This window comes from Mesoplodon mirus, assembly GCF_964341445.2.
Source record: "Mesoplodon mirus genome assembly, chromosome: 15".
Classification (NCBI taxonomy): domain Eukaryota; kingdom Metazoa; phylum Chordata; class Mammalia; order Artiodactyla; family Ziphiidae; genus Mesoplodon; species Mesoplodon mirus.
In genome coordinates this window covers 56,134,902-56,150,886 of record NC_138991.1, presented here as the reverse complement: position 1 = coordinate 56,150,886, position 15,985 = coordinate 56,134,902, and the positions used below count along the sequence as shown (strand labels likewise).

Here is a 15,985-nt window from a genome sequence, read left to right as displayed (position 1 = left end):
GCTGGTTTGCAACCTGACACTTGTTTATTGCACTTGACACTTGTTTGTTACAATCTAGGCACCCAAGGTCAGAGCAGCATTTCTCAACTTGTTATAAAAGAGCAGCAGAACAAATTAGGTCTGGTGGCCTTGACGCCTGGACAGTTAAACCTGTGAGACAAAAAGGGGGGCCAGGCGGTTCTATCGCTTCACTGCTTTCTGTTTAAGTACCTTTTGAAAGAAGCCGCTGTTGGGGCTCACGTTCATCAGCCCCTGGGGAGTTACCACCCGACCCGCTCTCCACCACCCTGTCCGTCACAGAGGCCAGGTTCCCGCTGGCCGCAGCTCGCGCCACTGTGGAAATGCGGCAGGCGCTGCCGATCAGGAACGCTGGACTCTTAGCCCCCAAGGGCTAAGTGACAAACTTATCCAAAATTTGGAGTTAGGAAGTTTCTATTCCATTTAATATACAAAATTAGCTTCTTTTACAATTATGACCAGCTGCAGTCTAAAGATTTCAAATGCGCTAAGAGCCAACCGTAATGAGATCCCTAAATAAAAGTTACCTAGGTTAAGTTAAGCAAAGCATTAGGCTTGGGGAAGGAAACTGCCCACAGTACCTAGGGTGAACTTCATAAGAGCTTGTTTTGGATCCAAGACATAGTGAGACTCTTCTTTCACGTCTACAATTGCAGCAAATCCTTTCACCCGAGCAGCGCTCGGAGCACCCAGCCTCTCTGCATACAACCAAAATAAATTGGAATCCAAAAGGTAGATGTTCAGGGTCTTGTTGGTTCTGCAGCTCAGCCCTATGAAGCTTGTGCTATCCACGTCCAATTCAGGAAAGAGGTACCTGTTCTCCTCAATGTGAGGAACGGAGCTTGGGGTATCAACCTCACATTTCTTCTCAAGGGAAGGAAATGCAATGGTTGGGGTTTCAAAGACATCTTGTTCAGAATCAATGAAGCCTGTCACGCCCCTGTTTATGGTCCTGCAACATGCAGTGTAGTAGCTGAAAGGGCTGTAGAAACTTAGAAAGTTCCTGCATTCTGTGCTGCCTGACGCCACATGATAAAAGGTCTGCTCCTCGAGGTAGAAAGAATCCAGAGCTGCTGCCATCTCGAAAAAGCTGCACTGGGGCATGCCGGCCGAGCTTGGCCTGAGGCCACCAGCGGTCTGGTTGACACACAGTTCACACACGTTGTGGGTCCTGGAGATGGAGTGCCACTGGGGCAGCACCACGGTGTTGCAGCAGGGGGACTCCGTTATCAGCGGCGGGTCCGGCAGCTGGGCCGGGGGCTCAGGTGCCAGAGACTTGAACACTGGGGCGTCCACTCGCCTCAGGTGCTGAAGGAGCCGCTCCACCACCTGGTCCCCGTGACAGTTGTTGTACTCCAAGGCCACTTCGGTGATCTGAAACACAGGGCGGAGCTCATGAGAGGTGTGGGGGTGACTGAGGGACAGACCCCGTGGCTCTTAGACCTGGAAAGCACCTTGTCTGATTCACAAGAAGGAACCCTGGCTGGAAACACAGCATCAAACAGGAAGCTGTCACACCAAAAGCTATTAACAAAGAGGCTTGGGTTATTTTTCAGATCCTGTCACTCTGTTAACAAATACTGAACCACCTGTTCAGAGACGGAAGGGGTCTTAGAGGGAGATGTCAGTCTACCCCATGATGGGGTGAAGTGGCTCATGCCACGACACACATCGGAGAACCAGGAACAGAATTTAAATCTCAATGCCCAGTTGAGTGCACTTTCCTTTACATCCTTAAAACTCCTCCAGACGATGTCTTCTTTCTTCATCTTAAGTAACAGTCTAAAAATTTCCCAAATATTTGATCCACTTGTTGATCCATCTAACAAGTGGATCAAATATTTCACAGCATATGTTTCCAAATAAATTCATGCCTCACAGGAGGCTACGAGTTCAGCCTCTTCCAAACCATACTCATCCATCTCGCCTTCCTCCTCCTGTACCACCCTTTCTGGAGAATGGCATCATCAAACTGGAAAAATCAGCTGACCCTCAATTTCTCCTCTGCATCACCCAAGCCTCCAATCCAGCCAGCTCTGACTTCAGCATCACGAAGCGGCCCCCCTTTGCACCCTCACAGTCACTGCCTCAACTCAGGCCCTCACGTGTCACAGAGCGCCCCCGTTTTCTCTCCCCCGCCTTAACTGAGCCTCTATACTGCCACCACTTATTTTTAAAAATACAACCCTAGGGCTTCCCTGGTGGCACAGTGGTTGAGAGTCCACCTGCCGATGCAGGGGACACGGTTCGTGCCCCTGTCTGGGAAGATCCCACATGCCGCGGAGCGGCTGGGCCCATGAGCCATGGCCGCTGAGCCTGCACGTCCGGAGCCTGTGCTCCGCAACGGGAGAGGCCACAACAGTGAGAGGCCCGCGTACCGCAAAAAAAAAAAAAAAAAAAAAAAAAGTGAGTGTGTGTGTGTGTGTGTGTGAACACCATTTAATAAGTGCTTTTCTAATTTAAAAGAAAACCGAAATTTTATAACATACGATACTTATAGACATAGTTAATTTAAGACATATGCGTTTGTACAGAAAAACAGATTGTTTGAATAGTTCTTCGGCATAAAAATGGTTACTTTAGATGATAAACCAGCGTTTTGTTTTTTTCCCCCACACAAAAACATCTCAGCCCTTTTTAAAGGATAAGGCTCTGGCAGCACATTACGCTAAAAAGGTCAAGCCCGTATGATTCATAAATAGCCCAGCTGCCCTCTTGCCCCATCCTGGTACTACTTTATATTCAAAGACATAATAGATTACCACCCCCAGTCCCCCCCACCAAAACCCACAAAAATTCAAGTACAGTCAGCCCTCCATATCCTCAGGTTCTGTATCTGCAATTCAAACAACCATGGATCGAAAATATTCAGGGGGAAAAATGCCAGAAAAGAAAGCTTGAATTTGCTGCACATAGGCAACTATTTACATACCATTTATATTACATGAGGTATCGTAAGTAATCTTAGAGACGATTTAAAATATACGGGAAGATGTGCATAGGTTATATACAAATACTATGCCGTTTTACATATGGAACTTGAGCGTGTTGGATTTTGGTACCTGCAGGGGGCCTGGAACCAACCCCACTGTGGATCCCAGGGGACGACTGTATTTACCGTGGGCTTTTATGAAAAGTCCAAGTAGGAGTACACTGAGGACAGCAAAACTCCTTACGAGGTCTTCCTTCCTCATCTCTTTCATTCTTAATGTCTCTCACAAACGAAGCAGCCATGTAAAGGATATTCTTAAGTGAAGAAAATATTTTATACAATAATGCCCCTGGAAAGTGAGGAGTTCTTAGTTTTCTCCTATAAACTGAACCAGTTTTTACTGTTATATTCCTTTTTCATAACAGGCAGTTTTGAAAAGGCACTCCAGTTACATCCCATATGTGAATCACTTGATGTCACATTTAATTTCATGTGAACTAACAAGGAAAATTTGGCAAAAAACTTTAAATGTTTGCACTATAAATGCTTCCTTCCATTTTCGTTAATCGGAGAAATCTGTAAGTCTGGACAAGATGCCTTTGTCCCCCAGACTCATACGCAGTAGACGCCTCAGAGCAGCGCTGTGAAAGCTAAGAAACCGGGACTTCCCTGGTGGTGCAGTGGTTAAGAATCTGCCTGCCAATGCAGGGGACACGGGTTTGAGCCCTGGTCTGGGAAGATCCCACATGCCGCAGAGCAGCTAAGCCTGTGCGCCACAACCACTGAGCCTGCGCTCTAGAGCCCGCATGCCCAGAGCCCGTGCTCTGCAACAAGAGAAGTCACCGCAGTGAGAAGCCCGCTCACCGCAACTTGAGAAAGCCCCCGTGCAGTAACGAAGACCCAATGCAGCCCAAAATAAAATTAATTAATTAATAATAAAAATAATTTTAAAAAAAACAAGCTAAGCACCACACAGAGTCTCTTCTGGCTGCGCTAAGAATTTCCTTTGATAAGCACACTGAGATGTCTCATGAGCTCTCTGCGACTCTCTGGAGACACTGGGGTCAGGGGCCTGATGCCACGCGCGGTGCAGGCCGTGCTCTCCCGGGGGCGGGGTGGGGCACGTGTGTGGAAGAGCAGCTGCCTGGTCCCGGCCTGGGCCTCACAGGGCAGTCCCCATATGGCCGTCCCTTACTGACTGACCCCCGCCCCGACTCTACAATGACCACTCTCTTCTCGACGAGGCAGGCCTCCTCCATCGCCTGCCCAAAGTTGGGCCTAAAAGCATAATGGAAAAATAAGGCTTAAGGCTTAATTCTTTTGGGGTCAAGGAGCCTTTGAGTTTAGAACTCACCCTCATGTAAGGGACGTGTTCACCCCTCCCACCCTGCCCAACCCCGAGGATGACTTCCTTACTTCTAGTCACTGTGTCACTCTTTCCATGGTCACACGCCCCACTCCCCATCCCCAACACCACCGTCCAAGTTCAGCATCTTCCTACTTCTCACTTTTCTGGAACACGGCTGCTAGGAAAACTTTAATAATGGTAACACAGCTCTGCTGACAACGCTCCATTATCAGACTTTGATGGCTGTGATTACTCCTGGAGTCCTCAAAGAAGCACTCAAAAGCCTCTCCTCCAACGTTTCTTTTCTGGGTCTTCTTCAACCAGTCCTTTATGGAGACCATACAACCTATCCTGTTTCCTAATATCTAAACCCGTCGCCCCCTGCCCACCCCTGTGCCTTTGCTCAGGCTATTCCTTCCCTTAAGTTTCTCTCAGCCCATCACAATTCTGGCCACCCCTGAAGGCCTGTCTCAAACACTCACCCCTCCCGCAGCCCCCTCCTGCCTCCCTCCTGCCTCCCTCCTGCCCAGCCCCCAGCTTCCCGGGACAGCCCCCACTCTCCTCCAGTTCCTCCTGGGGCTGAGCACACTCTGCCTTGAATTACAAGCAGGTTCTTGCTCCCCTACCAGACAGGCCTCCGAGACCATGAGACCAAGGCTCCGCCTTCTCCCTCTTTCTCCACCGTGGCTCCCTGGCACAGTGCTCCATAAGCGTTTGCTAAAAGGGCCTGAAATGAACAGGGAAATGTACTGCACTTGGCTGAGTAATCCATAACACTGCTAAGATGCCACCTGGTTTAACCACAGGCTGCGATTAGGGACTCTCTTCACCTCACAGGGACACTAAGAGCCCAGAGGAAAGGAGCTGTGGGCAAAACCTTGATAAACAAAGACAGAGGAGTACGGGGAGATGGGAGAGACACTCACCCAGAAACAAAGAGTTGGAAAGCAAGTGTCTCCCACCAGGTGTCTAAATCCAAGCACAACCCCCCAGAGGAACTGGGCTCCAGTCACAAAATACCACCCGACCCAGAAACCCGACATGCCCAAGCCAGACAAGACAGAACTCTCCAGGAGGAAACTTTAAAAGTTAAAGTAAAAATCCACAACCATGGTTAATACCTTGGTTGAAAACCCCACCTTTCCTACAAAGAGCTTTAAGGGCTCTTAATATTAGAGTGTCTTAGTGAAGAAAGAGTGTCTTAGTTCATAAAATAACTGTGTAGTGAAGATTTTCTTTTTTTTTTTATTTTTTTTTATTTTTTATTTTTTTTAAAGATTTTCTAAAGAAATTAAGTCTTATTACTTCAAGTCCTCCCTAATCAGAGAATAAACAAAGCTATTTCATCCTCTTTTCTTTCCTCCTCTAAGCCATGGTAGCAGCATCCACTTAGAAGGCCCCCAGCAGGGATAATAACTTCAACAAAGAGGCTCCAGAGCAGCCAAGTGAGGGCTCTGGCCTGGCCTCCCGGCTCCCTCAGGGAAAGCAGGCCATCAGGCTCACGTGGAGGGCTTGGGAGAGGCAGCACCTAGGCAGCCTGGCCAGTGATTCACTGGCTGCCTGAAATTGGTTTTGGCCAATTAAGGGATCCTTGAGGGAAGGAAAAAATAAACCCCCAGTAAATCCAATTTAGCAATCCCACGCGCTCTCGGATGACTGTTATTGCTCTCTCTAAGTGCCTCCGAACGATCCCACGTATAAACTCACACCCAGAGACAGTGAATGCACCAGATGAAGCAGAAGAGGCAGCAAGGAGGGGCTGACTCCTGATGGCGGCTGTCTCCGAAAACTGCTCTGTGAGACATGCAAGGTTTAGAAAAACATGGGATCCCAAGGTCACCACCACCGCTGCTGGCTGCTGGGCTGAGAGTGGCCAGGGCCAACAGTCTGATCAAACCCCCGCGACAACAGCATCCCAAAGGCCACAGTAAACCCTGCCTGTGTTGTCCATCCCCTCTGCCCCTCTCCCAGGCATCCGTCACCGCAGGAAGAGGGCCATCTGGTCCTTTTCCAGACAGGCACAGTTTGCCTTCCCTGTACCCTCCGACTCAGCCAGACCTGAGCAGCTGTCAGTAATGTGGCCAGAGAGGCTGTGGTGAATCCCACCCAAGGCACGGGCTCTCCTGCTCACTTACAGGAGAAAGGAGTAACGCCACAGAAATGCAGCAGCTGCTCCTGGTGGCCGCTTGGCGGCTAGGGGAAACTACTCTGATCGCGGAATGAGAAAAGGCTAAGTTAATGAGTTTCTCCGACTCCTTATGAGACACCTTTTACCATTATGACTCTTACCTCATCTATTAAAGGATGACTTTCGGCTAAGGGATTAAAAGGTATAAATACAAAAAGTGCTGGTCCCTTCTTCAGTTCATTGTTCAGCAGGAGACTCTTGCCGCCGTGTGGCCGCAGCCAGCGAAGGAGCGTCTCTCGGTTTTCTAAGGCCCACTTATAGATGTTCTCAGCTGTGTAGTTGATGACCTCCCTGGGAAAGACCTGGGAAAGACAAACGCACAGAGGATAAAAGGCAGGGCAGGATCAAAGCACATCCTCAGCCCCGTCCTCAACTCCACACTTCACAGGTGAGGAAAATGAGGCTCAGAGCAGTGACACGACCTGTCCCTGCCTGTGCAGCTAAACCCTGGCTTTACTTCTCCAGACAGAGCACTTCCTCACAAGCAGCTCGGAAAAGCAAAAGCAGCTGTAAGAGGTGACTTCCATATCATGTGGTTCATCTTTTTCCCGTTAGACAACTCGTCTATCAACAAATAAGTCTCCCTGCCTGCTGCTGGCAACAATGACCTCTACCACCCTGCGCAAGGGGACCTCTAAGGGAACAGAAATGATGGAGTCAAGGATAATTTTTACCTTGGTAAAATCATGTTTAACTTGGTCCCTGGGGACCCTCTGTTAGGGCAGAAGTTTGCATCTGCCTTGCTCACATGTACCCCCAGTGACTAGAACACCTGGCACAGAGCAGGAACTCAACAAATATTTGCATGAATCCATGAGTGACCTGGAACTTGTACAAGGCCACAGATCACATTTTATGTGTACAGAATGAAGGAGAGATACACCTAGATTTTTTGCTTTGTTTTCCTATAATAATCAAGAGTATGTCAACACAAAATTATGTTTGAAATTCCAGTGATATAAACCACTGGGTTTCAAACAAAACTCCCCACAGAATGCTTTGGAGAGTTCCACAAAATGAGATATTTTACACTCCCCAAAATAGAGGTTTAAATTGGCTTACAACAAAGATGTCCACTGCTTTTATTTTTTAAAAATACTGGTATCAGGGGCCTCCCTGGTGGCGCAGTGGTTGAGAGTCCGCCTGCCGATGCAGGGGATACGGGTTCGTGCCCCGGTCTGGGAGGATCCCATATGCCGCGGAGCGGCTGGGCCCGTGAGCCATGGCCGCTGGGCCTGCGCATCCGGAGCCTGTGCTCCGCAACGGGAGAGGCCACAACAGTGAGAGGCCCGCATACCGCAAAAAAAAAAAAAAAAAAAAAAAAAAAAAAAATACTGGTATCCCAGTATTATTTCATTTGCTAAATGGAATTCTGCTGCTACACCAACCAACCAACCTTAAAAACTATGGAATTGATGCAGTAAACCCAATATCTTTTTCAGTATCATTCTCAGTCCTACCTTCTTTTCTCCGTCTATTTTAAATTTCTTCCTCAGTACCCTTTACTATACATAAACATGATATGTTGGTTGTATAGCATGCTACAAAGGAAGGATGAAGGAAAATGATAGCAAAGGCAGATGAAGTCAAAAGAAGCTTAGACAGAGAAACAAGGAGAGCAGGTGGGTGGTGGGAGAAACCATCACAGCAGTGATTCCCAAAGTGGGATGGTGGGAGTCTGAAAAAATATAATCAACATTTCTATCTGGAAAACACAGAAATACATTTGACTTTGGGAATATAAACTGCGAGAAGTAAAGCCATCTGGGATACAGAGATATGCAGAAGCCAGGGTGACTGGCACTGACGGTGCCCCCCAGGAGGGTCTAACAGCATGAGGCCTGCACACTGAGCCAAGGGGAGCATGGGATTAAAGGGCTGGGCACACTGGGTACAGGAGATCTGGTCTTCACTCGACCTGTAAGTCACTGATACCATCAATGAAGTCAGAGAGAGAAAATATTGAAGAAAAATAAACTCAGTGCTGGGACTGAGGAAGTAGCAATAAACAGAGCAGAAGCACAGGACTAAGGATATAGGTCAGAAGCTCAGAAATAGCTGAGTTGGGGCTGGTCCACCAGAAGGCAAATAAAATCAGGGAACAAAGACAACAATGGAAAACGAGGCTCTCTGGGGCGGAAAGCCAACAACTTCTCACTGTGACTTGACAAGAACTTCAAAATCCATTTCATCAGCTAAAGGAGAAAAGCATGTCACATTTCTACTCTTGATAAATGGAACAAATGAACAAAGAACATTGCCCAAAGTAAGCTTAACCTCTGAGAACATGGGCCCAGAGTAACACTTCTCCAACAGAGTAACTCTGTAATTTCATCCAAGAAGGAAAACTAACAAGGCTGTATCAAAATCTAAGAATATAAACAGAATTTCTAGATGTTAAAACCAAGAGCCCTCTAATACATGAGTTCTAAACCAGGGGCATGGGCTCTACAGAGGGGCTGTAGGGACTCTCAGTTTGCAATATAAAATCATGTGCACTCTCCTAGAGAGAGTATCCATAGATTTTATCCAATTCTCAAAGAAGTCTGTGATCCAAACAAGGTTAAGAACCACTGCGCTAATATAAACGTGATTTCAAAATACTTACAAGTGATGTGTTGAAATGTCTATGTAAATACACACTTCCAGAGTGTACTAAGGATACCAGTTTCGCAAGATGTTTATTTGTGATAACCCCAAATCGTACTGTTCCTAGGTAATCTGAAACAGAAAATTTTCCTTTATTAAAAAGAAAAAGCCTATGCCTTAAAACAACCACAAAACCCAGTGATCAAATCCTGACGCACAAATTCCCCAGAGCAAAGCTCTTTTTGGGCACCTAGCCTAGACAGAAAAGGAGAAGCCGAAGAAACAACCTCCTGATACAGACCTCATGTCTACTCCTGCACACCTGTCTCTGACAAGCAGTTGCACTGTGTCCGTCCGTGTCCCCCCGACTCACTAGCCCCACCTGGGAGCCCAGGCACATGCTGTTCTGTCTGGACACTTCCACGGCCAATTCCTTCTCATCATTCAGATCTCAGCTCTGACCCCACCTTCTCTGAGAAGCCCTCCCTGACCACCCGCCTCCGGGCAAACACTCAAGAGGATGGTCCGGAAGGAGAAACTGGGGCTCCCTCCTGACTCAGGTCCTCTCTCTACCATTACTCTAATTTGTTTTTTTTTTGTTTGTTTTTTTGTTTGCAGTACGCGGGCCTCTCACTGTTGTGGCCTCTCCCGCTGCGGAGCATAGGCTCCAGACGCGCAGGCTCAGCGGCCATGGCTCACGGGCTCAGCCGCTCCGCGGCATGTGGGATCCTCCCGGACCGGGGCACGAACCCGTGTCCCCTGCATCGGCAGGCAGACTCTCAACCACTGCACCACCAGGGAAGCCCTACTCTAATTTTTTAATAGCACTTATTAACAGGTACATAATCCTACTGATTTATTTAGATTTTCTTTGGTCCAACTTCCTCTTAAGTTCTGTGAAATTAGAAACCTTGTTTATTGCTGTTACCCCAGCACCTAAAGCAGTGTCTGGGCATATGCATATTGATCTCTTGATTAATAAATATTAGTTAAATGAATCAATCTAGCATATATAGTAACTCATATAAATTAGTAAGAAAAAGAAAGCAGTTAAAAATGGACAAATCACAGAAAAGGAAATGTAAAAGGCTAAAAATACACTCAACCTCACTATTTCAGAGGAAAGCAAATGAGAACAAAATGCCACTTTTCACCTTCAAAATGTCCCAAATTTGAGACACAGGAAATATCAAATATTGATGACCAGAAGAGAAACAAGTACTCTGATGCAAAGCTGGTGGAAAGGGTAAAATGGCAGCCGCTTGGGAGAGCAATCTGCTGTAGTGATCACAGTGGGACAGGGACACAGCCTGCAGTCCCACAGCTCCACTTCTTAGTGTCTACACATGTGCACCAAGAGACACACAAGGACAGTCACCAAGAAATACTCTGCAGCTGTTAAAAACAGTGGGGCAGGGCTATCTATAAAACATGAATAGATTTTCTAAGACACATATGAGTAAAAAAGCAAGCTGAAGAAAGATAAAGTATACCTTTTATGTGGAAAAAAGCATCACACATAAAATGTTTTCCCCTACAGGCACATATGCTTAGAAATGTATACAGAATCTGAAAGGATAATAAAAATTGTTTCGTGTTGGGGGATGGAGATCAAAGGGGACTTTATCCTTAGGTGTGAAGCTTTCTTTTTCCCCCCCAAGGAGTATATTTAATGTAATATTTGTGTGATTAGGAACTGACTAAAATATCTAGTATTAAAGGAGGTGGATAAGACGGTGTAGGAAAAGGTGCATTCTTTCCTATCCCCTTTCTGCTTTATTAGCAAACGTTAAATAAAATACCAGTTAAACTTTAAATGCTACCAACTGAAATCTAAGTAGTTAAAATATGAAGGTGCTAAACACACGAAGTTTCTAGCTTAACCACACGGCCCACCTTCCAGCAGTGGCGGCGTCTTCCTCTCAGAGGAGGAATGGCTGTTGAGGATGAGGTGAGAGTGACCATGTCCCTAACGGCGGCTGGACAATCTAGCACAAACCTGATGAGTTTAAAATGGCACAAAACCAAAGAAACACAAGAAGAGTAAATCAGAAATGGGGCTTCCCTGGTGGCACAGTGGCTAAGACTCCACGCTCCCAATGCAGGGGCCCCAGGTTCAATCCCTGGTCGGGGAACTGGATCCCGCATGCCACAACAAAGATCCCGTGCATCGCAATTCTAAGACCTGGCACAGCCAAATAAAAATAAGTAAATAAATAAATATTAAAGAAAAAAAGAATAAACCAGAAATGACAGAAATGGCTTACTTATACGGTAGGTGGCAAAGGAGGGGTGGGTAATGGGAACTGGAGAACAGGCGTGAGGCAGCCTGACCTTCCTCTGAGTATCAGAACCACAGCAAAGCTCACAGCCTTCACACACTCAAAAATTAAGATCATGATACCAACCAGCATGTGTGGGGGTCCAGTGGGGAACACGAGCACTAACAAACCTACCTAGCTGTACTGCAAATGCATCACACCTCAGTGAAGGGGTGGTGAGTGGGGAGAAAGAACTGAACCAGAAGAGAACAGCAAACGGTATCTTGACTGAATACTGTAAAACTAAAGACGATGAGAGCCAGGCTTCTCAGGGCAGGAGAAAAGTTACATACGAAGAGGGGAAAGCTAAAATCTGCGGTTTTAGATTGGAATCAGAAGAAATTAGTATAAACTTATGACCTTACGTATAACCTTACGACTTATGACACAGATAACAGATATAGAACCATGGAGGCATGCATGTGTGTGGGTATAAATACGTATATGTCCTAGCTCTGTCTGCTGAAAGGGCCTAGAAGTAATGACACCTGATACTGAAGAGCATATCTTGTACCCAGATCTGGGTTTCTAAATGTCACTCTTCAATAAAAAGAAACCAGGGCTTCTTGGAGAAGAGGCTGATCCCAGAGCTGGGGCAAAGGAAGTACAAGATGAGCCTGAAACATCCTGTCAAGTCAGAATGAAAGATATGCTCATAAAAGGAGGGGGATATGTTCAAAGGACACAGGCGCCAACCCAAGATGCTCCTCATGGCCAAAGCCAGAACAATTTGAGCAACAAAATAAACAACCAGTATTTTTCAAAAGTGTCAATATCATGAAAGACGAGGAAAGAGTGAGGAATTGTTATAGGAGGAGACTAATTAAATGTGATGTGGGATCCCAGATCAGATCCTGGAACAGAAAACAGTCATTAGTGAAAACACTGGCAAAATTCAGTAACATCTGCAGTTTAGTTAATAATCCTGTACCAATGTTAATTTCTTAGTTTTGGCAAAAGCACCCTAACAAATGGTTAAATAATATGTTAACAATGGGGGAAGCTAAGTGAAGGCAGGACATTAGGAAACTCCCTGTTCTATTCTTCCAACTTTTCTGCAAGCATAAAATTAGTTCAAAATTTAAATTTAAAAAAATGGCATAGGGCTTCCCTGGTGGCGCAGTGGTTGAGAGTCCGCCTGCCGATGCAGGGGACACGGGTTCGTGCCCCGGTCCGGGAGGATCCCACATGGCACGGAGCGGCTGGGCCCGTGAGCCATGGCCGCTGAGCCTGTGCGTCCAGAGCCTGTGCCCTGCAATGGGAGAGGCTACAACAGTGAGAGGCCCGCGTACCGCGAAAAAAAAAAAAAAAAAAAAAAAAAGGCATAACATATAAGTTCAGATTCCAAAGCTGTCAGAAGAAAAAGCAGGACCCAAGGGAGGATATGAATTGGTAGAAGCAAAGACACCACTCTCCAGGAGAGGGCTAAATTTTGGTAGACTGGCATCGATAAAGAGAGGAGTGAAGGAAAAGCAGCCAGTAAGAAACATTTGATAGTCCGCCAAAGTCACCAACATGATTTATTGGAGCAGAGGAATAAGTAGTGACAGCTTGACTCAAAAGTTGAAAGGGGTCATTCACAAACCTGTTTAACTGCATTAATAAGAATGGACAGCCGCCTGCACAGAGCAGATTCTAACACGCCCAAACACGTTACAATTTCAAAACTTTATTTTTTACAGAGAAACTTACAAAAATCACACATTTTAAAAGTTCCTGCATATAGTGGAAATCTTGTTGGAAGAAGCAGCTTAAGTTTGCAGTCCCATGTGTACAAGGAGTACATGAATTAGCAGAGGAAGTTTACAGTGTCAAAATGACACAAGAAAATAACACTTCTCATCTCCATATCCAGAACATTCTGTTAAGTAGGGCTCCAGGGCTTTCTATAATAGGGGCCTTTGTCATTTATAAAATGAGTAATTTTGTCCTAAAATTAATGAAGCTTTAATATTTTAATTAAGGTCTTTGAATGTGTTAATAATTAAAAATAAATTCAGGGCTTCCCTGGTGGTGCAGTGGTTGAGAGTCCGCCTGCCAATGCAGGGGACACAGGTTCGTGCCCCGGTCCGGGAAGATCCCACATGCCGCGGAGCGGCTAGGCCCGTGAGCCACGGCCACTGAGCCTGCGCGTCCGGAGCCTGTGCTCCGCAATGGGAGAGGCCACAACAGTGAGAGGCCCGCGTACCACAAAAAAAAATAATAATAATAATAAAATAAATAAAAATAAAAATAAATTCAGAATCATGCTCTCCCCTCCCCTAACAATGGCCCAACAATGGCATGATCCTATTCAGTTAATAATAATAATAATAATAATAATAATAAAATTTCCAAACTTGCACAAGCCTCTTAGATAGCCTCATCCACAAGAGGGCAGACAGCAGAAGAACTACAAACCTGCAGCCTGTGGAACAAAAACCACATTCACAGAAAGATAGACAAGATGAAAAGGCAGAGGGCTATGTACCAGATGAAGGAACAAGATAAAACCCCAGAAAAACAACTTAATGAAGTAGAGATAGGCAACCTTCCAGAAAAAGAACTCAGAATAATGATAGTAAAGATGATCCAGGACCTCAGAAAAAGAATGGAGGCAAAGATAGAGAAGATGCAAGAAATGTTTAACAAAGACCTAGAAGAATTAAAAAACAAACAAACAGAGATAAACAATACAATAACTGAAATGAAAACTACACTAGAAGGAATCAATAGCAGAATAACTGAGGCAGAAGAACGGATAAGTGACCTGGAAGACAGAATGGTGGAATTCACTGCTGCAGAACAGAATAAAGAAAAAAGAATGAAAAGAAATGAAGACAGCCTAAGAGACCTCTGAGACAACATTAAACGCAAAAACATTCGCATTATAGGGGTCCCAGAAGGAGAAGAGAGAGAGAAAGGACCCATGAAAATATTTGAAGAGATTATAGTCGAAAACTTCCCTAACATGGGAAAGGAAATAGCCACCCAAATCCAGGAAGTGCAGAGAGTCCCATATAGGATAAACCCAAGGAGAAACATGCTGAGACCCGCAGCAATCAAACTGGCAAAAATTAAAGACAAAGAAACATTATTGAAAGCAGCAAGGAAAAAATGGCAAATAACATACAAGGGAACTCCCATAAGGTTAACAGCTGTTTTCTCAGCAGAAACCCCACAAGCTAGAAGGGAGTGGCATGATATACTTAAAGTGATGAAAGGGAAGAACCTACAACCAAGATTACTCCACCAGCAAGGATCTCATTCAGATTCGATGGAGAAATCAAAGGCTTTACAGACAAGCGAAAGCTAAGAGAGTTCAGCACCACCAAAACAGCTCTACAACAAATGCTAAAGGGACCTCTCTCTTTAACTGGGAAACAAGAGAAGAAAAGGACCTACAAAAACAAACCCAAAACAATTAAGAAACTGGTAATAGGAACATACATATTGATAATTACCTTAAACGTGAATGGATTAAATGCTCCAACCAAAAGACACAGGCTTGCTGAATGGTTACAAAAACAAGACCCGGGCTTCCCTGGTGGCGCAGTGGTTGAGAGTCCGCCTGTCGATGCAGGGAACGCGGGTTTGTGCCCTGGTCCGGGAGGATCCCACATGCCACGGAGCCGCTGGGCCCGTGAGCCATGGCCACTGAGTCTGCGCATCTGGAGCCTGTGCACCGCAACGGGAGAGGCCACAGCAGTGAGGGGCCCGTGTACCGCAAAAAAAAAAAACCAAAAAAACCCAAAAAAACAAGACCCATATATATGCTGTCTACAAGAGACCCACTTCAGACCTAGGGACACATACAGACTGAAAGTGAGGGGATAGAAAAGATATTCCATGCAAATGGCAATCAAAAGAAAGCTAGAGTAGCAATACTAATATCTGATAAAATAGACTTTAAAATAAAGAATGTTACAAGAGACAAGGAAGGACACTACATAATGATCAAGGGATCAATCCAAGAAGAAGATATAACAATTATAAATATATATGCACCCAACATAGGAGCACCTCAATACATAAGGCAACTGCTAACAGCTATAAAAGAGGAAATCAACAGTAACACAATAATAGTGGGAGACTTTAATAACACCCCACTTACACCAATGGACAGATCATCCAAACAGAAAATTAATAAGGAAAGACAAGCTTTAAATGACACAATAGACCAGATAGATTTAATTGATATTTATAGGACATTCCATCCAAAAACAGCAGATTACACTTTCTTCTCAAGTGCACACGGAACATTCTCCAGGATAGATCACATCTTGGGTCACAAATCAAGCCTCAGTAAATTTAAGAAAACTGAAATCATATCAAGCATCTTTTCTGACCACAATGCTATGAGACTAGAAATGAATTACAGAGGAAAAAATGTAAAAAACACAAACACATGGAGGCTAAACAATATGTTACTAAATAACCAAGAGATCACTGAAGAAATCAAAGAGGAAATCAAAAAATACCTAGAGACAAATGAAAATGAAAACACGACGATCCAAAACCTATGGGATGCAGCAAAAGCAGTACTAAGAGGGAAGTTTATAGCTATACAAGCCTACCTCAAGAAACAAGAAAAATCTCAAATAAACAAT

At 45.2% G+C, this 15,985-nt stretch overlaps 1 protein-coding gene across 3 annotated transcripts in view; it reads right to left on the bottom strand.

The window, feature by feature from the left end:
• Positions 1-15,985, bottom strand: part of TXNDC11 (thioredoxin domain containing 11) — a 67,521-nt gene that overhangs the window by 11,351 nt on the left and 40,185 nt on the right. For all 3 annotated transcript variants that reach the window (XM_082600416.1, XM_082600414.1, XM_082600415.1), the window contains 3 exons: positions 9,095-9,207; positions 6,588-6,788; positions 600-1,392 (listed from right to left, as the gene is read on the bottom strand). In XM_082600416.1, coding sequence (XP_082456542.1) covers positions 600-1,392; positions 6,588-6,788; positions 9,095-9,207 — 1,107 coding nt within the window. The remainder of the gene's footprint in view (positions 1-599; positions 1,393-6,587; positions 6,789-9,094; positions 9,208-15,985) is intronic.